This window comes from Oncorhynchus gorbuscha, linkage group LG23, assembly GCF_021184085.1.
Source record: "Oncorhynchus gorbuscha isolate QuinsamMale2020 ecotype Even-year linkage group LG23, OgorEven_v1.0, whole genome shotgun sequence".
Classification (NCBI taxonomy): Eukaryota; Metazoa; Chordata; class Actinopteri; order Salmoniformes; family Salmonidae; genus Oncorhynchus; species Oncorhynchus gorbuscha.
Window position 1 is genome coordinate 56,490,360 of NC_060195.1, and position 22,711 is coordinate 56,513,070.

At 44.3% G+C, this 22,711-nt stretch overlaps 2 protein-coding genes across 4 annotated transcripts in view; one reads left to right on the plus strand and one right to left on the minus strand.

The window, feature by feature from the left end:
* LOC124010986 (lymphocyte antigen 75-like) overlaps positions 1–11,334 on the plus strand; it is a 43,469-nt gene extending 32,135 nt beyond the window's left edge. Inside the window, exons 23-34 of one of the 2 annotated variants that reach the window (XM_046323864.1) lie at positions 484–613; positions 911–1,131; positions 1,430–1,592; positions 1,825–1,986; positions 5,633–5,755; positions 6,017–6,208; positions 6,342–6,565; positions 6,750–6,960; positions 8,258–8,431; positions 9,258–9,374; positions 9,625–9,816; positions 10,034–11,334. In XM_046323864.1, coding sequence (XP_046179820.1) covers positions 484–613; positions 911–1,131; positions 1,430–1,592; positions 1,825–1,986; positions 5,633–5,755; positions 6,017–6,208; positions 6,342–6,565; positions 6,750–6,960; positions 8,258–8,431; positions 9,258–9,374; positions 9,625–9,816; positions 10,034–10,206 — 2,082 coding nt within the window. In that variant the 3' untranslated portion in view covers positions 10,207–11,334. Of the gene's footprint in view, positions 1–483; positions 614–910; positions 1,132–1,429; positions 1,593–1,821; positions 1,987–5,632; positions 5,756–6,016; positions 6,209–6,341; positions 6,566–6,749; positions 6,961–8,257; positions 8,432–9,257; positions 9,375–9,624; positions 9,817–10,033 lie in introns of both variants that reach the window. The other variant, XM_046323863.1, reaches the window with a different exon arrangement.
* A 1,218-nt stretch (positions 11,335–12,552) lies between these two features.
* On the minus strand, positions 12,553–22,311 carry LOC124010987 (E3 ubiquitin-protein ligase MARCHF7-like). 2 transcript variants are annotated; one of them, XM_046323865.1, is made up of 11 exons: positions 22,179–22,311; positions 19,036–19,219; positions 17,806–17,946; positions 16,874–17,042; positions 16,342–16,530; positions 14,977–16,180; positions 14,571–14,740; positions 14,345–14,448; positions 14,010–14,111; positions 13,736–13,784; positions 12,553–13,297 (listed from the first exon to the last, which is right to left on the minus strand). In XM_046323865.1, the coding sequence occupies exons 2-11, from the start codon at positions 19,207–19,209 to the stop codon at positions 13,200–13,202; spliced, it is 2,400 nt and encodes a 799-aa protein (XP_046179821.1). In that variant the 5' UTR covers positions 19,210–19,219; positions 22,179–22,311; the 3' UTR covers positions 12,553–13,199. The 2 variants fall into 2 exon arrangements, with proteins under 2 accessions (XP_046179821.1, XP_046179822.1); XM_046323866.1 differs by lacking the exon at positions 22,179–22,311 and adding an exon at positions 21,940–22,168.
* Positions 22,312–22,711: the final 400 nt, after the last annotated feature.

Genomic DNA, 22,711 nt, shown 5'->3' on the forward strand with positions numbered 1-22,711 from the left:
TCAGCCAAAAGTCGGAAATTATAAGGAGAAAAATATCTGCGTGAGGCATAAATGTTTTATCATTTGTTTTGCACCCTGTCGTTCCACCGTCCCTCAGAAACGAGAGCAGGCAGCCTACATTAGCCTTTTCAAGTCATTGTTTGAAAATCAGATGACAACATGACTGGTTGTGTTTATGTCATATTAAAAGTTTCGAAGTTAAGACGACAAATTTTGACTATTAGGCCCATAGAGAGTGAATAGGGTTTCTATATGTAATTCCATGATTTGGCCCATAATTTTTTTTAAATAAACACGTTCACCAATAGGTGGTCTCCATACCGGGAAGAAATACAATGTTTATTTTACTACATAAACGTTACTATGATAGACTATACTAAATACCCGTCTCTAAAAAACATGTTCCACATCTGTTTCAAAGTTCAAGGTCATCATCACCTATAACTAACTCTGTGTTCCTGTTGTTGTTGTGTCTGTCTGCAGTTTCATGACCCAGAGAGCATGGCGCTGTGTGTTTTCATGTTCAACGACCCCAGCTCTGCTATGATGGGCTCTTGGGACTACACCCCCTGCTCTAACCAGCAGCATGTGGCCATCTGCCAGCACTACGCAGGTACACCACCGCCACCTAGCAGCAGAGGGCGCCAAACACAACCAATTATCTGTGCTTAGCTTGTCCGTTTTGGTGAAAGAACGGATGACGCGTGGACCCTACAGTCAGAAGGCTTGTGATAGAAAGACTCTTGATATTAAGTGTCTTTTACATACAGAAATTAAGTGTATGAAGTAGACTGATATTATTGATAGTTGTTACTTGATATTGCTATTGTTTAGCGGAGTGGAAATTGAGCATATCAAATAGGGTTTGAACCCTCGCCTGACCCCTTTTAAATCCCTCTCATGTTCTCAGACAAGCCAGAGGAGCCCCAGTTCCAGTTGGAGCCGTTCCAGGTCAACAATCACACCTTTAAGCTGCTTCAGAAGAACATGACGTGGCACGAGGCTCTGGTGGAGTGCAGGAACCAGAACATGGACCTGGCCAGCGTAGCCGACACCCTGCAGCAGTCGGTCCTCACCGTGCACGTCACCCGCGCACGCAGCCCCATGTGGATCGGCCTCTTCAGCGCAGACGTAAGTGGCCATAGCTTTTCACCCTGACCCGTAGCTGTTCGCAGATCTGAAAGAAAGGGATGGGTTTAAGGCAATATGGCAAAGCAAACAACCCGTAGCCCATTGGGAGGCTAGGTGGCGCTGTCACCATGTAGAATAGGTCACACCCATCCTGTTCCTTCAGTTCTGCAGTCACTGAAGGATAGTGACTGATTTCATAATGACGATTTCACACATTCTACAGTGCAGGTCAGTTAGTTCTTAATTGACTTGCCCGGTTAAATTAATAAGGAACTCACTCAGCGTTTTGTATTGTCAGGATGGTGTCCACTACCACTGGACAGACCACAGTCACACGGTGTTTAGTCGCTGGTCCTCAGAGCCCACCGTTGGACACTGTGTCTTCCTGGACACGGACGGCTTCTGGAAGGCTACAGAGTGTATGGAACAGTTGGCAGGGGCTGTCTGCCATGTTCCACACGGTAAGACAGCAATACAGTGGCTCAGTTGGTAAGCGCTGGGGTCTTGTAATGTAATGGGTCGCAGGTTCAATTCCCACAAGGATCACATACCAAAAGTGTAAGCACTCTGGATACAGTTGTCTGTTAAGTGGCATAATTAAAACAAGACCGGAGGAAGATGAACCAAGCACTCTCCTCAGACAGCAACTGTGTATTGTTTTAAATGAATGAACACTTTCAATGTTTCCAGAAGAGAATGTCACCACCCCTGAGGACAACGCTGTGAACTGTCCTCACAAGAGCAGCGGACCAAACTGGATCCCCTTCAAGAACAACTGCTACACCTTCCAACTGGCATCGTCCAGATGGGAAGAGTTTGACAAGGGCCAGATACTTCAGACGTGCAAGAAACTGGGTAAGGAGCAGGGACACCGTTTGGCAGAGACATCAGTCAGGAACCATTTGTACTGTGAAGAACTCCATAAACAAGATGCATATTAGAAACATGCCTTATAGTCTCAATTAGAAATGTGAAAAGAGGGCGCTCTGCTTTGGCATCAAATATAAAGACAAAGAGTGATGCTCATTGGAGAATGGGGTACAATTTATAGCAACCAAATGAAGTTGCAGCTGTGTGAAAACATCATGCTTCCAAAAATCCTTCATTTTAGCAGCTATTGCATAGCAAAACATTCAAACTCACCAACGTGTATTGCTCACCAGTCTTCTTCAGGGTTCACAGGTGCATAGTAGTGACAGATTAAATGAATGACCATAAATTAAAGGGCCCGTGGACAATATTAACCAATAGATAATGAGGAAATAATGCCCCCACCCCCCAAAATTAAAAAAATAAAATAATAATGCAAGTAAATCAATCAATTATAACTATTGGCCAATACAATGTTTCACACAAATAAACAACTCAAGATTAATAAAATATATATATAGGAGCAAAATCTATTTCATTGTTCAACCTTGAAAGACAGTAGCTTTGAGTGTGTGCATCCAGAAAGTAAAAGACACTGAAGCTTGTAATCTCCCCTCTTGTTGATGGATACCACCTCTATGGCCATGGCTTTAATCAATTGCGGGCTACCATGGCCAGCTTGTTGGTAATGCACGGCCGTGGGATAATTGTCATTCACTGTTTTGATGGCATATTTATGTTCTGCCAGTCTGCCTTTTAGCGTTCTTTTTTTGTGCGACTAATATAAAAACAACACCACGGGCACTTCAACCTATAAACAACAAACGCAGGGATGCAATTCACAAAAGATTGGATCTGGTAAGTTATTTTCTTGTGTCATTGAACGTCTTGTTTTTCATTTTTTATGTTGTGGCGGTTGATGCAGTGTGACTGCATCTAGCGCGTCTAGAAGAAAAGCATGGAAGCTCAGTGAAAACTTCACCTAGTGCAGGGTCACTTTATGTTACTCCAATTCTGTTTGATGATATTCTTTATTTGAGATGCCTCTCTGCTGTACTGGGTAACAAAATAGATTTGGTTGGACTTTTGGGTCCTTTGTTATTGTCTGAGCATATTTTCTCTTTCCTTGGCCTCTGTGTGGAGCTGTAGCGGTTCATTTCCAGATGATCGAAAGAGCAAAATTATGTCATCTGTATCTTCCGTACCACATGATTTTATCAAAGAAATTGATTAAGAGGATAACAAAAAGAATCTCTCCAACCATAGTCCTAAAAACACATTTGTGTAGTTGGGTGCAAAACAGGCGGCCATTACTGTCCATTTGACTTGTCTGTAGAGTTGGTCCTGAAAAAGAACGTTATTGTTTAGTGCTCGCTCTGTTTGAGAGAGTCTGGGGTTGCGCTTCCCTCTGGCCTGAGTTGAAGATGGTGTTTTAGAGCCTCGAGACCCTCACCGTTTACTAAACTCACCAAAAAAAGATCATTAGTAAAAATCCAAATAACTTCACAGATCTTCATTGTATAGGGTTTAAACTCTGTTTCCCATGCTTGTTCAATGAACTATAAAAATTAAAGAACATGCACCATTGGAACGGTCGTTAAGACACTAACAGCTTACAGACGGTAGGCAATTAAGGTCACAGTTAGGAAAACTTAGGACACTAAAGAGGCCTTTCTACTGACTCTGAAAAACACCAAAAGAAAGATGCCCAGGGTCCCTGCTCATCTACGTGAACGTGCCTTAGGCATACTGCAAGGAGGCATGAGGCCTGCAGATGTGGCCAGGGAAATGAATTGCAATGTCCATACTGTGAGGTGCCTAAGACAGTGCTACAGAGAGACAGGACGCACAGCTGATCATCCTCGCAGTGGCAGACCACGTGTAACAACACCTGCGCAGGATTGGTACATCCAAACATCACACCTGCGGGACAGGTACAGGATGGCAACAACAATGCTGAGTTTATATCCCAAATGTCAGAGACATTCTATGGGAAGAGAGACTGCAGATTCTTTCAAACAATTGTATTATATGATTTGCAAAAATGAAGCAATCAACCATCCGTAAGAATAGTCCTGAGTTGAAAGTTCAACGGACAGAGTTGTCTCTCAGCTTTTATTTTAAAAGTCCGACGTCTATGTGGCTGTTAGCAGACGTGTGCAAACAGGGGTGGGGAGCATAGTGTATAAAAGGCGTTTAGCTTGTCTGTGTAGATTAAGATAGCTGATTTTGACCACCATTGTCTGTTCCTTTCTGCATGTTTCCATCGAGAGGCGTTCCTACAGACAGTACAAACGGGATGTCATATACCGCGGTAGCACCCGGCTCTTATCTGTACGCCCAGAGTTCTAACTAAGTCACACAAGACAACAAGCCTGCGTCAGGGGAAAAAAACACTAGCATAAAACAATGGACAATTCTCTAAGTAAAAACAGCATAGGAGGTTTAATTTTGTAATTTTCCCTGACATGTTTCATACATTATTTTCCACGGGATTACAAGTTGCAGTTCTTGACACAAACCGGCACTTACAGTTAAAGTCGGATGTTTACATACACCTTAGCCAAATACGTTTAAACTCAGTTTTCACAATTCCTGACATTTAATCCTAGTAAAAATTCCCTGTCTTAGGTCAGTTAGGATCACCACTTTATTTTAAGAATGTGAAATGTCAGAATAATAGTAGAGAATTATTTATTTCAGCTTTTATTTCTTTCATCACATTCCCAGTGGGTCAGATGTTTACATACACTCAATTAGTATTTGCTAGCATTGCCTTTTAAATTGTTTAACTTGGGTCAAACATTTTTGGGTAGCCTTCCATAAGCTTCCCACAATAAGTTGGGTGAATTTTGGCCCATTCCCCTGACAGAGCTGGTGTAACTGAGTCAGGTTTGTAGGCCTCCTTGCTCACACACGCTTTTTCAGTTCTGCTCACACATTTTCTATGGGATTGAGGCCAAAGCCCTGGCTTTGTGATGGCCACTCCAATACCTTGACTTTGTGTCATGCACAAAGTGGATGTCCCAACCGACTTGCCAAAACTATAGTTCGTTAACAAGAAATTGGTGGAGTGGTTGAAAAACGAGTTCTAATGATTCCAACCTAAGTGTATGTAAACTTCTGACTTCAACTGTACATTTATTGTCTTGCCCATTCACCCTCTGGATGGCACACGTACACAATCCATGTCTCAATTGTCAAAAAGGCTTAAAAATCCTTCTTTAACCTTTCTCCTCCTCTTCATCGATACTGATCGAAGTGAATTTAAGAAGAGCTCATATAAGGGATCGTAGCTTTGGCCTGGACAGTCTATGTCATGGAAAGAGCAGGTGTTCTTAATGTTTTATATACTCCTGTGTACAGCCTTTTTCACTTTTCCACAAGAGAGAGTGGCTTGGATATTCTTTTTAAAATATGATGTTTTTACATAGCTGCAACTTAATGTGGTCGCTATAAGTCTCAATGAGACTTTTTAGAGATTTAAAAGAAAAAAAATGACATTGATGCCTGGTCAAAACAGACTTCTTCTGTGGTCTGATTTGAAGGCGTTTATTAATTAAACACACACACCGCTTATGTAGGAGTAATAAAGTCTTTATGAAGTGTTACCGGTTGATGTTCTCCTCAGCTCCTGATGCAGACATCCTAACCATCAGGAACGTAGTGGAGAATGAGTTTGTGAAGGAGCAGCTCCTTCCCTTCAAAGACCTGGTGCAGTTTGTCTGGCTAGGGGTGTTCAACGATGACAACGGTGAGTGGACTGGACCGGGCTCCCCGAATTCATCTCCCCAACACTCAGCATGGACAGTTAGTCCTTCTGTTTGAGTTGCTGTTTGGACTTTCATATTATCATTCATTGCCCTGCATTATGAGGAGACGCTGGATTGGATCCTTGTAAAATGTCTACTGTATCATCAAGTCTGAAGCTTACTCATTGATCATTGTTCTATTATTGTGTGATAAGACGTGTCATAAATGTGTAATGTCAAGAGGTTGCTCCTGTCCTTGGTAGATAACCAGATGAAGTGGTATGACGGTACAAACGTCCAGTACTCTAACTGGGTCGATGGAAGACCAAGCTTCTCAGCCAGCGATGAGTTCATGGCTGGTCTCAACACTGACGGAGTCTGGAAGATATTCACTAACAAACACCACTTCAGCCCCTTCAAGCAGAGAAGCATTGTGGCCTGCAAACTGGATAAAGGTTTGTAGGCCCCATTCAGACAAAGATACTTCACCCATTCACAAGGAGTGCTATCGTTATTTTATTTTGTTACGGTAAAATAATAAATTTTGCACTTGATTGACTCTATTAAGCCGTTTTCTTCGTCCCCGAGACTCTAAGGACCAATACAATCAGTCGGCCAGGGACTTTGAGCGCTATGGCAACCTGAGCTACCACGTGATAACCAGGAAGTTGAGCTGGTTCCAGGCCCTGGAGGAGTGTGGCCGTGGCAACGGACACCTGGCCAGCGTGCATGGCACCGGGCACAACGCTCACATAGAGCTTATCGCCAAGCGAGACGGCTTCCCGCTGTGGATCGGTCTGTCCAGTCAGGATGTAAGGGAGCTCAGCCACAATGCCACTAACACGGCGGCCATTTCTATTGAGAATAACGCCATCTTTTGCAGAAATTTAGCTCAGAGCACTAAACGGCAGGTAGACACTAAATTCAACATTTTCTAAGCACCTCCAGTGTGAAGTTTGTTGAGTAATACTGCATCCCCCTCCCCTCTCTGCGCAGGCTAGTAGCTCTCAGTCTTATGAGTGGTCCGATGGGACTAAGTATCACTACAGTCAGACGGGACTCTCTGACACTGTTGTCACGTCCAGCTCAGACCCTCAGAGTGTCTGTGTGTACATCACTCCCCATGGCACCTGGATGAGAATGGACTGCAATGCCAAGCTGGACGGAGCCATCTGCTACAACACAACCGTCACCACCCCCACTCAGAGTAAGACCCAGTCCTATTACCTAGCCTATTACAACAATGCCATCACCACCCCTATTAAAATTATATCACCACCCCCAGTACCTAGCCTATTAGAATTACATCCCCACTCAAGAGTAAGACCCAGTCCTACAGTCCTAGTACCTAGCCTATTAATATTACATCGCCACTCAGAGTAAGACCCTGTCCTACAGTCTTAATACCTAGGCTATTAGAATTATATCACCACCCCCACTCAGAGTAAGACCCAGTCTAACAGTCATAGTACCACTCGGAGTAAGACCCAGTCCTGCAGTCTTAGTACCTAGCCTATTAATATTACATCATCACTAAGAATAAGACCCTGTCCTACAGTCCTAGTACCTAGCCTATTAGTATTACATCGCCACTCAGAGTAAGACCCTGTCCTACAGTCTTAGTACCTAGCCTATTAGTATTACATCGCCACTCAGAGTAAGACCCTGTCCTACAGTCTTAGTACCTAGCCTATTAGTATTACATCGCCACTCAGAGTAAGACCCTGTCCTACAGTCTTAGTACCTAGCCATCGCCACTCAGAGTAAGACCCTGTCCTACAGTCTTAGTACCTAGCCTATTAGTATTACATCGCCACTCAGAGTAAGACCCTGTCCTACAGTCTTAGTACCTAGCCTATTAGTATTACATCGCCACTCAGAGTAAGACCCTGTCCTACAGTCTTAGTACCTAGCCTATTAGTATTACATCGCCACTCAGAGTAAGACCCTGTCCCAGTCTTGTCCTAGCCAGTCTTAGTAAGACCTAGCCTATTAGTATTACATCGCCACTCAGAGTAAGACCCTGTCCTACAGTCTTAGTACCTAGCCTATTAGTATTACATCGCCACTCAGAGTAAGACCCTGTCCTACAGTCTTAGTACCTAGCCTATTAGTATTACATAAGACCCGCCACTCAGAGTAAGACCCTGTCCTACAGTCTTAGTACCTAGCCTATTAGTATTACATCGCCACTCAGAGTAAGACCCTGTCCTACAGTCTTAGTACCTAGCCTATTAGTATTACATCGCCACTCAGAGTAAGACCCTGTCCTACAGTCTTAGTACCTAGCCTATTAATATTACATCGCCACTCAGAGTAAGACCCTGTCCTACAGTCTTAGTACCTAGCCTATTAGTATTTATTTATTATACACACAACTTGAATTCTAGTGTAAAGAAGACAATGTCAGTGTGCGATCTGAGCAGAATTTGTTGCAGAGGTTTACACACCAATCTTTTAAGATCCCATAAAATAAATCCCTCTGATTTGTTTGTCTGAATCAGGATCGAACCTCGCAGCTCCCCAGGTGGCCAACAACTGCCCTCAGAACAGTGGCTCTCAGAACAGTGGCTCTAAGTGGGTTGAGCACCAGGACCACTGCTATGCTTTTGACATGACCTTCTATAACTACTCTGTGTACAGCATGGAGGATGCCAAGAGCATCTGTGAAAGGCTTGGTAAGTCACCCACTAGCTCTCCTATTTGACACGTATATATTTCTGTATCACTGTATATAAGTTGTATTGAACATTGTATTATTGCAGCGTCTCGGGTTAGGTTGTTATGGTAAGAGAATGGTTTCACTATAACCAACCTGATTAAATACTTAAAAAAATGTTTTTACTCTAAACCGGTAGTTTGGTTCCTGGATGCTGATTGTCTGACAGCTATGCTATATCAGATATTGTAAACTGAGTGGTTTTAGCCCTGAATGCTGATTGGCTGACAGCCGTGGTATATCAGTCCTCATACCACGGGTATGACAAAAAAATACTTTTCACTGTTCGAGCGGCAGGTAGCCTACGAGGTTTGAGCGTTGGGCCAGTAACTGAAAGGTTTCTGGTTGGAATACCAGAGCTGACAGGGTAAAATAAATATGAAATAAAATCTGTCGCTGTGCCCTTGTGCAAGGTACTTAACCCTAATTGTTTCAGTATTGTTGTACAATTGGTGACCCTGGTCAGGAGGTTTTGGGATATGCAAAAAAAAAAACATTTCCATTACACACTTGTGTGTAACAGGACAAATATAAGCACCCTCCAAATGATTATTCAAATTACGTCGGTAACCAGGGGTTTGTGGTATATAGCTAATATACGACGGCTTTGGGCTTTGTCCAGGTACTCTGCGTTGTGTCTCGCTTAAGAACAGCCCTTAGCCATGGTATATTGGCCATATACCACACCCCCTCGGGCCTTATTGGTTAATTAGTACACCACGATCAGGTGGTTTCTTACTTACAGTACAGTACATGTATGGCTTCTTTTTGCCTTTGATTGACAGATGCACAGCTGCTGACCATAATGACCAGAGAGGAGAATGACTTCGTCTCTGGCTACATGGCAGACAACCCTCTCATCACCAGTAGGGTGTGGCTCGGCATGGACCTGGACAAACAAGGTAAACTGACCTGACCAGTACAATAGGATAGGCTTGTTACTTATTACTATATCCGGATGTTATTAGACATGACATTTATATTGGACAGTATGCTCCATCTTAGGAAGTTCTGTGTGCACTTCATTTGGAAAGTCAGGCACTTTAAAATACATACAAATCCTACATGCCAATACAGTACATTATACTCAAAGTTGTCTATTTTAACTCAGCATAGAATCAGTAATGCTTCTGTGTTTCCTCTGTCTTCCAGGTCAGCCAGTGGGCTGGGTGGACGGTTCCTCTCTGGCCTTCTCTAACTGGGAAACCAACGGTTCTGCTAGTGGGGTGAAGACAGCAACCCAGCAGAACCCCTGTGCTGTCATGGTGTCTGCAGACGGAGGCATCTGGAGCAGAGTCAGCTGCAAGGACAGCCACAGCCGCATCGTCTGCAAAGTACCCGCACGTGAGTGCAATAGTGCAATGTTTTTTTACATGGATAGCAGCATGCTCTGGTGACTGCTCCAAGCTATTGCATGTAACAAGAGTTGATTTATATATAGCTCATAGATTTCCCCAGCTTCGCTATGGTTATTATATATTTGTAAACATTGATGTGCTTGAAACAGGGACTTTCTTGGCCAGTTTGGAGATGTGTTTCTGACTGGCTGTGTTGTCTCCAGGGTCAGGGAGCGCCCCGGTGGTGCTGGTCTTCTTCCTGGTCGTCCTCACCGCTCTCCTGGCGGCCATCGGCTTCGTCGTTTATAAGAAGAGCAGGGCCAGATTCAACTCCACCGTGCGCTACAGGAGAACCATTGATGATGCTGACAGCACTAGTATTATGGATGCAGAGTGAGATTTGTTTTGACTTCATCTATGCAGTTTAAAGAAGCAGTTATGTGCCTACAGTATGGAAAATATTATGCAGCAAACTGAAACCTGGCTTCCGTTTCATTTAATTTATTTGTATAAATTCCCAAGCAGTTTTTTAAAATTATTTTCTGCGATATTGTAAATATTGGCAAAAGGATTGTGAAAGTCCCCAAACTAGCGTCTGTTTTGTTGAACTTTGTGATTTTAAAGAAAGAGCTGCCACATTGAACAGTTGCTGCAGGGTTGGACTTTGGGTTGACAAAAAAGGCACTGGATACATGATGCTTGTTGTCGGGGTATTTTTCCTTCTCTGAAGCACTGATGTTTCACTCTGATTATTTTGTAATGGAGGAAGACGTGCTTTTCTGATGGTCATCGAACGAAAGAAGAAACAACTGCATCATGGCATTGTTATTAATTAATAGAACTATAATCTTTATTAGCTTGGCATAGTTTCATAATGTCTTACAATTATTTACAGTCTAATACAAGTAGTCGAGCTAATGCTGTCCAACACAGACATCCTTAGAGAATTTGGATAGTGGCATGCATTCTCATTTGCCATTTCAACTACAAGCAATTCATCCCAACTGTAAATGCCATTGATGCATTGGTTTCTGTTTTGTCATTATGACTGTAACCTCTCTCTCCTATGCACTCAAACTCCTGAGAACATTTGCACTTTAAATTGAAATGTTGTGTGAATAATGCCTTTAGCAGTTGTTTCTGCCATGTTCAAGCACAATAGTTGTATTGTTGGAGTATACAATTTTGGGGTGTTAATTTGGGGTTAACATTTTCAAAGGTCGCTACTGGCTGACGCCTCAAACTGCACACAGCTGCTGTAAATGCTTTGTAAATATTTACATTTTATTTTTACATTTTATTATGGAGAATCTTAACCAAATGTTGTTGTTTTTTTAAATCTTGTGAATGTTAATAACCTGGACATTCCTCTAGACTTTATTTGGATCTGCCTTGCAACAATGCTTGTTAACTAGGATTACCATTCTCAAATGTTCCAACATTCATATTTACATTGGTCCCAAGCAGACCATCCACTCTGGTCAATATGGTCATGGTCTTCCAATAAACAAGGCTTGTCTTTAAAGGCTGGGTCATGTCATTTTTGTTGTTGAGGAAATGAAGATGTCAGACATGGGTATCACTGACCTACCACAACAACTTGCATGAGCTTCGTTTTGAGGGAAGGACAGAGGACAAGGAATTGAGGAAGGAATCATTGAGAAAGCCCTGGAATTTGGCTCAGGAGTTCCCCTAATTTAGGCTGGGATTCAATCTAAGGCGCTACAAAGCTGCTCTACAACTTGGATTGAATCCCTGCCTCAATCAAGGATCGCGTTCCCCTTCCACAACTGTGTAGTCGGGCACCAGGCTGCTAGAGCATGTGGTTAGCTGATACGTAAAAACCCTAGCCAGGCATGTGTCCACATCTGAGCAGAGGAACACGACCTTGTGACGAGGAAAGCTGACAGACTGAACTAATGTGATTGGTTGGATGAAAGCTCAGTGGGAAGAGCTTGTGACATGCCACTGGGCAGAGTTCACAGATGCCTGTATAATAACATTTTTAAAAGGCTTACGGTTGGTAGGTTGGAGGGCGTTACACGCAGATCGCGACCTGCAAAGTTACTTGTTCAAATCCCAATTGTGACTTTGTTTACAACCGTACATTAAACTAAATACATTTCTAATCTAACCTAACTTTTAACAGCTTCAAATCTGTTAACGCAGATTGTGCCTTCCTCACCCCTAGTGCAGTGGGATAAGGACCATAGGTTCAAATCTTGCCAATAACATTTGCTGAACTACCTGGTCCAGGAAACAAATGCACTTTAATGAAACGCCACTAGCACGTCATGCAAATTACGTTTACAGGAGGAATCCCAACATGTATAAAGCGGTAATAACGAATTTAGCTAGTTGTGCCAGACATTTTATAAAGATTACTAGTGTATATCATTTAAACGTGTGCATGCTTTTAGCCTTTGGGAAAAAACGTAATCCTGAAGGGGGTGAGGAAATTAAACTCTTCTCAGTAGGGTACGCATCTTTGGTCGGAGGAGGCTACCAAGGAGCAAATTCCTCCGTTAAACTATTAAGGAATTGCCACTTCTACATATGGCGACCGGTTTCTGGGTCACGGAGAAGAGTGGCGTTTACCTCAATTGAGAAGCTCCCCATATCCTTTTAACTATAGAGGTTTTTGAGCAACAGTTGTTGAAATGGCCTACATTAACCCTACTTCCTATATTAACTTGTGTCCTTGTTCAGTTTTGTTCAATGAAATGTTGCCTGCAAACAGCTGTACATTCAAAACTTTATTGCATTAATGAAATGAAAAAAGTTTTAGGGGCAAGCAAAATAGCATTTTGATACTACAGACAAAAACAGAACTCAATTATTCAGCTGTGAAAAGTAAAGTTGTCACTTTCTTTCACACATTTTTTTGAAAAACTTCAAAAGGAAAATTCACATAAGAAAAAGAGTAAAGGGGATAATTTGCCACTTGATAGATTCTCCCCTAAAGACACCCCTTCTCCCAACCCGCTAAACTAACGAACCAGTGGTGTTTAGGATTCCATCTCTTTTTTAAATTTTACACAATATCTCACCACGGTGGACAGATCTGCTTTTTTTTTAGAGCAGTAACATTTAAAGCACTCGTGGTATAACAGTTCAAAAGGATAGCTTGCATTTTAACGGAGTAAAGCCAAATTAACAATAGTGGGATATAAAGCATTTCCTCACCTCGGTTCACTTCAACGTCAGTCTGCATATCTATGACATCATTACCTCCACGTCAGGAGTGACTTCCCGTTTACTTGGCATTGGCTTCAAAAATCCCACAAGCCATTGCACTCAGTAAAATCACGAGGTGAAACAGAGCAACAGAATGGGTTGCTACTGGAAGGTAACTCGTTCAACTCGTCGCCCCTCGCCCCCCCCCCCCGATCAATTGTACTCCTCTTCCAGGTCTTCATCGAGGTCACAGAAATCGATTGACGGCCGGGTATCAACCACCTCCTCTTCATCCGACTCCCCATAAGAGCCTGCAACAGAGGGAACAATTATCAGTCAAATCAGAGACTAGTTTATTAGTAGTCAATTTCATTATTTTTGAATAAAAATGTATCTTTTATAGTTTAGAATGGTGTTCAAAAGTAAAATATTAAGACCATTTAAATTATCAGTGATGAATACTGCAGTGCACACCATGATATCAAAGCAACTAATAACCTCCACTGAGATGACCTTGTGCATAGTTACCTGAAGGGGAATTATTCACAGCAGTGTTGCTGGGCAAAAAATAAAAGTGTGCAGAGCTCTCGTCATGCTACGTGTAGAAACACATATGGGCCTTTAACATCAGAGAAGGTCAATATAATCAAATACTTACCCATCAATTCATTAATAGTGACTAACAGCCCCGTATCAAGTTACTAAAACATGTGTACACAGCATTGGGGAGAAATTATTCAAGAACGTACTTTCAAGATTGTCCATGTGTTCATGAAGGGTCCTCGCCAGGTTGAAAAACTGAGCGAGAAAGGGGGGGGAAATGTTTTTGTTTTTTGAAACACTGAATCCTACTACATTTGAATTAAGTATTTTTTCCCCCACAATACAATAGTTAGTGAATTATGAGGCCAAAGAAAAACATTGGGCTTAACATTCAGAATGACTTCTCTGCGCCCCGTGCAAATGACTGACGTTTAGAATTTGTTTTGCATGGTGGTGCCGGGTGTAGGCGTGGGCTCTTACCCCGGCGTCGTTGGCAGCGCCGAGCACATCAGAGAACCTCTGCTCACACAGGTGTAGCAACACCACCAGGTAAAGGCCACAGCTGATGAACTCGTACTCAGACTGGACAGAAAGGGAAAGGAAGGAAGTGGTCACTTAAAACAGCAGATATGCGTTAAACTCGAGTTAGAACTGGGTCCCAGGCAGTTAAACCTTAAGAGTTAACATTTTACGGAACAGTTGGTTTTAAGTGTCCTGTTCTGGTATCTTCCTGCCGCACGTTTCCCCATTCACAGTCTAACAGTTACATAATGGATGACTAGGAGACGTCTGGGGTTAACTGAATGTCCCCTCACCCGCTCATGTGTCCTGTGTAGCTCGTTGATGTCAAAGTTCTCAATGTTCAGGTGCAGCTTTTCTTTGCACAGCTCACACGTGGTGATGGCATCCAGATTAGTGCCTGGACAAGAGGGGGAAAGGCAGTAAACAAATGTGCAATCACCGCATAATACACCGAGGGGCAGAAAATCATTTGTTAAGGTCAGAGAGAGAGAGAGAGAGAGAGAGAGAAAGTATTCTTACCAGAGCTGATTTTGGAACGCAGCCACTTCTTGATGCAGTCCTGGTGAACATACTGCAGACTGCCTGTGCATCGGCAGGGCTCGATCAGAGGGTTGGAGGGAGACTCCAAACCCATTTGGCAAATACGACACAGGTCCCCTTCCTCCTCGTCAGAGTCCTCCAACAGCAGGCTACAGGGGAGAGAGAGAAAGAGGTTTATTTACAGTGATCAACCATTCAAATCTGAGGGAAATAATTCAAGTGTCGGTCCTGCCAAAGAGGCATTTGAATGACAAGACGAGTGCGGCCACAATAAAGACGATGGACAACACAGGGACAGTGCCATGTACAACAGGGTGATGGGACACCACAAGCATGCAGGTTCAGCCCACTCCCCAGCAAGCTCAGAGAAGGACAGCCTCCCCACCTCTCCTGGATCTTCCTCAGTCTCTCAGGGTCTCTGGAGGAGGTGGGTTTCTCCTGGCCCTCCGGTTGGCTCCTGGCGGCGCCCGTCATGTCCACGGCGATCATGACGTTGTCGTGGACACGGAACAGTGGGCTGCTCATGAACCGCGCCAAACGCTGACTACTCCCCGCCATGTCTCTCAACTCCTCCTGTAGGGCGGCACTAGCACCTATCGCCCCAGAGGCTGCCGCCGCCGCAGCCACCGCTCCTTCGTCTTCGTCCTCCTCCTCGTCTTCGTCCGCCTTGGCCTCAGGGGTGTCTCTACTCCTGAGGGGGAACTGGGTACCACTGTAATCCTCATCGGCACCGGACGCCAGGCGAGCGCTTTCGTCCCGTCCTTCTCTTCTACGGCGGGAGAAGAGAGGAGTGCAGCGGGTCCGGATGGAAGACGACAGCCAGGAGGAACCTGAAGTACTACTTCCAACACCACCACTGGTGCTGCCCCCTCTCCAGGCATCCAGGCCAGGCTGGGGCTCCGGGACACGCTGGGTCTGGCCCTCCTGGACCGGGGATAGGCCCTGTCTGCGACGCCTCAGGAAGGCAAAGGCCTGGGCCGCGTCAGAGCCTCTGGGAACGGGCTCGACACTTACGGGTCGGACGCTCTCCTCACTGTTAGCCACGGGTGCGTGGCTGGGGCCTTCTCCTCCAGAGACAGGGCTGTCCTCGGTCGAGTCGAAGGAACGGGAGGCGGAGCCAGAGCTGGAGCCGCTCGAGTCCTGGCTGGAGCGCCGAGAGAAGAGGCGGGAAAGGAGGCGGCGGGTGGAGCGACGTCCATCGGATGCCTCGCCACCCTCCGGGGTTGTCCTGGGGGTGGAGGTTGGCGCAGAGGGAGGGGGGCTGGAGTCCCGGGCCTCCCGTCTTGCTGAGGGGGTTGTGTACCAAGAGGGGCGAGAGGTAGCGGAGACTCCTAGAGCGGGCTCTCGGCTCTCAGTGGGCTCCTTGGCGGTGCGGAGGGTGGAGGTGGTGAGGATGGAGGTGCTCAGGGAGCGGCCGGTGGCCCGGGAGATGGAGGTGGTGGAGTCCCGGGCCAGTGGGGAGCGCTGGTAGGTGGAAGAGAGGTGGCGGCTGAGGGAGTTGCTCTCCCTGCTAGAGGAAGAGGAGGAGTAGAGGGTCTCCTTGGGCCGGGCCCCCTGGGCATAGGTGGAGGTCACACGGTCTGGCCGGTCTAAAACACAAACATGTCCACATTAGCGATTGCATGCGTGTCAGTATTATGTTTGCGTGCAAGTATGTAAATGTTTCAGTTTTATGACAATGCGTGCGGAAATGTGCCAATAGGTTTGTAAGTCAATGCACACAAATGAGTCACTGTGTGTGATTACATACAAAGGGGTGAGGTGAGTCCGGAGCTCCTATAGCTGGTGTTATCAGCCACACTGGACAGACTCCTCGCCTCGCTCCTCTTCTCCAGCTCCCTTCTGGACCACAGGGGCTCTGAGGAGGAAGAGGAGGAGGAAGAAGAAGAGGAGGAGGACGACCTGGACAGAGGCCGGTACGACTTCCACGACGACAAATCTAAAACACAAGGTGCCAGTTTGTTATTCACCTGCATGTTTGAAACGTTGGTTAAACCATGAAGGATTTAGGAATCATTAACACGTTTCATCAATGTCGTAAGGTTAACAACTGAAGATGTAATATTATTATCATCACTCAAAGCAATGGCGATGATTGTTTGCATGATTATCACAAGACCTGCGCTCATCAAGTGTAAACTAAAAGCAGTATATTTAAAGGAAAAGTTCACACTTAAAAAAAAACATTTGCCAGGTATTTTCATACATTAAAAAGGGCTCAAGGAAAGAGACTGAAAACGTTTGTAACTCTTGAGCTCTCCTTTGAACCAGGGGTCAGATACCTGAGTCTCTGTTGAGGACACTGCTGGAGTAGGAGGAGCCAGTCACAGAGGGGCTTGTTGTATATGCAGCTCTGTTTATATAAGACAGTTTGGCCCGTTTGGTATCCCCATCATCAGTTGGGTTGCTGAGAAGTCCTGAGTACGTCCCCAGTCTTGTCTCTGAATCAGTCTGATAAAACAACCCACAGAATGCCATCACATGAATCAAAACGGACTTGAACCGTGGCAATACGCATCAGTAATATCACTATCAAAACCTAAAAGTAAAACGGTTTAATCCTGAAGTCGATTGACGCATGCATTAATCTAAGTAACGTCATTTAAAAATCCCCATTAAAAATCCATCTAAGACAGCAGGGGCTGTGTCTCAAGCCACCACATCTGCCTGGGTCGCCCTGACGCATCTGCGGTGGTAGGTGGCAGAGCTACAGCGGTGTTGGCCAGACCATGAGACATCCCGAAAAAAAAGCGGGGTGGGAACAGTCTTCTCACGAAACGTAGTGTCTAAACTATGACCAAGGTGGAAAGGGGAGGCTCTCAAACACGATGGTGTTCTCAGTGTCGCTGCACAAACCCCACAAGTGTCACATGACTCATGAGGTAAGGGGTTAAATATAGGTAAAAATAAATAATTATTTACCAAGCTCTCTTTTATCTCCCAGATATAGGACAGACACTTCAGAACCTTAAGTTACATTTTGTGACTGTCTTTTAACGTTTATAAAAATGTTTTATTCAACTCGTTTCTATGGGCTATAATAGTAAAGGCCAAATTCTATATTTTATTCAAACATTTTTTTTTTTGATAGCTAAAGGGGTCCTAAAATGTGAAATCAAATAGCTAAATGATCCACAATATGACCATGTTAAAACAATTCCGTATGTTAGCTTAGTGACCCAATGAACAAGATCCCGTTCTATCGTGAGTTTACCGGTTTGCTGCGGCTGCTCAGTGAGGACTCGCCCCAGGAGCGATCGTAGGAGACAGAGGAGGTGGTCAGAGGGGATTTCCAGCTGGAGTGGCGGCTGTCAGAACTACTGTAGTCCCTGGTCGAGCTGAGGAACCGAGAGCTCTGAGACACAAGGGCCGTGAAAACACATGGGGTTAGCGCAAGTCAATACATGGAGCAATGCAAGGTAGTTGACACATGGTACAAATCCAAGATCACCACAAACAGGAGAAGAGTTTCCCCCAGGATTGTTTTCAGCAGCGATGGCAAAGTTAGCGTTGTAGCGGGTGTGCCAATGGCAAGACCAACAATTCTAAAGGCCCTCAAAGACAATTTAGCCGTAAAAGCTAAATATAAGTAACTTCCTGCAATTCTACACATTTCGCCACGGTTTCTGCCGTGTTCTTAAACTAGTAGAACGACTCAAACAAAATCAATAGGGGCCTCTATTAGTGGCGGCAACAATTTAGCAGCGGAGGCTAACACTACTAAATGAATATTGAGGAAACACTACATTTGTCTAAATATTCTTGTACCAATTACTCCTACATTCTTGCATGCTAGCTAGGTAATGCCATTGATCTTTTTTCATTACATCAAATGCATTCATTCTACTCAAAGGTATTTGCAAACGTGTCAACTAAGTCAGTTTATTGTGCATGAGCCGGGCCCAGGACTCTTCTGGAAGAGTAGTCAAATAGACAGACAGCCCAGTAGTAACTTTATCTAATGGCACAGTCCTTGACAGGACAGGCGGGCTGAAAAATCACACTGGCAGGAATCTAGGCTGGCCTATAAAAAGCCCCAGCTAAAGTACACAGATACCTTTCTCTGAACACTGCTAACTTGCCAAATAGAGAAGAGGACTGGAACCAAGAGGGAGAGTAACAGACGGTCCCTTAGACAAGAGTCAGATGGCAGCAAAGAAAGCCTGGTTCTTAGGGGGAGAAAAATAATTACCCACCCGACTGCATTTATTTTAAAGAGAACATTGGTTTTCATGAAAACAGGCTAAACTTGTCCCAACTGCCTAGCCTTACCCTTCCTTTGGTTATAAACATATTTGAAGTGTTCTTATCATTGTTAACCGGCAGAAACTTCTCATTGAAATCCAGACCTAAAGGTCACATATTTTAGGAATACAAAGTGACATTTAGGGTCAGCAAATGTATGTGACCTGCCACTTTCTCCCTCTCATACGGTGTTCAGTACCTGGCGGTCGAGGTCAGGTTTAAGGGGTGTGGCCCTGGTGAAGCGATCACTGTTCAGGACACTGGATCTTCCATAGAGCCTGCTGGATCCCAGGGAGGAGGGGGAAGAGGATGAAGAATAAGATGACGTGGTGCTGGCCACCGTAAAGGGCAGCCGGCGAGGCTTGGAATCCATCACTGATTGGCTGTGGAAAGATATTAGAAAACAAAATATTAGAGAACACATGCAATCAAACATTGTACAAAGTGGAATACAGTAAGCCTGGACATAGTCCAGTGTTATTTAATACACAAGTACTGGGCTACAGCAGGGGTTCCCAAACTTTTACCACTCAGGCCCCCCTTCCATCATTGAACATCTCGCATCCGCCATGCCTTGTCTAATGTGTATTCATGTGATATTTGAGTGACAAACATTACAACCTAGAGCTGACATTTGTTAGCTGATCGGCATATTTCGGACAAGCTATAAATAGCTCTAGGGTATCTGTATTTATTATGGCTCCCCATTAGCCGTTGCCTCTTCCTGGGGTCCAGCAAAATTAAGGTAGTTCTACTTTTTTTCTCCCCAATTTCGATCATCTCATCGCTGCAACTCCAACGGGCTCGGGAGGCGAAGGTCGAGTCATGTCCCCGCCAAACCGCATTTCTTAACACACGCCTGCTTAAGCCGGAAGCACCAGTGTCAGAAACACAGTTCGCCTGACGACAGAGGTCAGCCTGTAGGCGCCCAGCCCGCCACAAGGAGTCGCTAGTGCACGATTAGCCAAGTCAAGCCCCCCGACCACACCCTCCCCTAACCCGGACGACGCTGGGCCAATTGTGCGCCGACCTACGGGACTCCAGAGCACGGCCGGTTGTGATACGGCCTGGAATCGATTCCGGGTCTGTAGTGACACCTCTAGCACTGCCTTAGACGACAGCACCACGCGGGAGTCAGCAGTTACTCATTTTTTTTAAACATTACAATATATTCACAAACAGATTTCACAACTATTAAGTGCATGCAATGACAGGAGGAAAACTGATTATGCACTACTGATTATGCACCTTGTGCATTCTACCATTAAGAGTAAGTTGAAAACCGCACTGAGTTTATTCAAATAAATGTGGAAACCATTGGTATCCAGTACTCATTCAATATACATAACTCAGAGCTCAATGTCCTGAACAAACCCTACTTTTGTTATTGCTAAAACCTTTTGTGCCTGTTCCACCCAACCCTTAGGCTAGACTAAACATGATTTAACGACAAGATAAGACGAGATAGACCTCACTGCGTTTTGAAACTGCAATCGTAAAGACCAGACTGAAGAGTCAGGGAATCTCCCAATCTGATAAAACCCCAACAGTCAGGAAAAGGGGTTGGCTGGTCGCTGAGACAGCCTAAGTGTGACAGTGTACAAACTGTCCAGAAGCTTCTTGGCACATAACCCCCACACCTGTCCTTGGATCACAATCACTGTTTGTTGCATCCCAAATGGCACCCTAGTAGGTGCACTACATAAGCATTAGGGTGCCATTTGGTACACACAGTCACAGCCATTTGATGGTGACATTTCCTGAGGAATGAGAGCGCAGCAGGGGGGCTGTGCAGGTCAGGCCTTGCATCATACACGATATCGACACTGCAAGATAATTCATTAAAAAGGTGCATTCCTCTGTTTTACATGGATCACAGCACCCGTATGGTGATAGGAGAACCAGAAAGAAGAAACATGTCCATCTCCTTACAAAGCCCCGCCCACCCCCCTGCTCAACCTTTTGAGAACCTTTCCTAAAAAGTAAACTTAACTAAATGTTTATTTCACCTAGGCTATCACTTTTGGTAGCCTACAGCTGTGGCTTGGAAATACTATTGTCATTAATTCTATATTTTTTTATAGTTATGCTCCTAATTTAGCCCACAGCAAGTGTGGCTTCTCTCAATCACACTCGACGCATGGGTGGTGCTAAACTTAGCCATCAGGAATGCAAAGTGTACACAAGAGGAAAGTTGTTTTGAGAACAGGTCAAATTCAGTTTTGCTTGTATTTAAGATGTGGAGGCCTGCCTAGGTAAGACTGATGAAATCTGCACACAAAATGCCAAAACTTCCTTCTCTACTGTTAATATTTAATTGCACAATAGTAACACGTTCAGTCAGGCTCTGCAAAACTGGAAGAGTGAATTTTTTTTTATTCGGCCACAGAAGTTAATTTCAGTTTTTTTCTGAAACGTTTTGTTTTGAGGATACGGTTTGGCTGTTCTTCCTGATTCAGACAAGGCCATGGAAGCATGAGCTATTTTTTCCTCTACCCGTCTAGGCCAGTTATCTACCAGATTTTCTGCAAATAAAAGTATAGTTAGAGAAAGGACAAGTCTTATTAACGCAACAGTTGAGCAAAACGGTGACACTTTAGCACCTCAGTCATGAATTGCAAACTAGCCAGCAACAGCTCCATGGCTAACGTTAGGTTGGTGGCTACTGTAACTAAAAGGCTACCCAAATGACCGAACCGACTTGTCAAAATGTCTGACAGTTTCCAAGAAAATAGTTCCCTTTTCGTTTGCTCAGATGTCGAAGGAGCTTGTCAGCTAGCTACCGAATGTTAGCAATATCCATGGCCATGGAAGAAACATGCATGATCTCAAAGCTACACTGTCTAGGGCTAGCTAGCCAAGCTAGCCTCCCAAACTTGTTGTTGGCACGGCTTCGAAGTTAAAAATGGATGAAGAAAAACAGCTTGCTAGCTAACGTTACCTACTAGGCTAAATAGATAGTTAACGTTAGCCCACGACCACAAAGCATGCTCGGGCTACAGTTGCTAACTACCGTCCTAGTACTAGAAACCACTCGCAACTTCTAGAATAGAAACGACTCGATTGAGGATATGACAGTCATATCCACAAATAGGACAATTACCGTGAATGCGACGAGATAATCTTGATGGTTTAGCTAGCGAACGGTAAGGCCTATTTTTTTATGCTGCTGTTGTTGATCATCCGTCCTGACATAACGTTGGGAAGCGAGCTAATCCAGTTCTTCTATCAAAGGAATCAATTTAATCGTTGCCAAATTTAAATGTAAAACAATGTCGCAGACTATAGCTAGAAACATCACGGATAAGGTGCTAACTTCGTGCAAAAGCAGCACACTCTCACCTTTGCTTCGCTGCATTCAATGATGACGGCGTCTGTGTGTTGATTAAGAGAAGGTCATGTGATTTACAATGCAATCAGACACCCCAGACAAGTACGTACAACTCAGGATGGTGAAGGACAATGTACTCCATCCAATAGAATATCAAACACTGTACTTGTCCTGCCCCCTTTTTAATTGACGTTGTGAATTTTGTACAGTATGATTGTGATAGTAATGATTTTTTAAATATTTTTTTTCACCTTTATTTAACCAGGTAGGCTAGTTGAGAACAAGTTCTCATTTGCAACTGCGACCTGGCCAAGATAAAGCATAGCAGTGTGAACAGACAACACAGTTACACATGGAGTAAACAATTAACAAGTCAATAACACAGTAGAAAAAAAGAGAGTCTATATACATTGTGTGCAAAAGGCATGAGGAGGTAGGCGAATAATTACACTTTTGCAGATTAACACTGGAGTGATAAATGATCAGATGGTCATGTACAGGTAGAGATATTGGTGTGCAAAAGAGCAGAAAAGTAAATAAATAT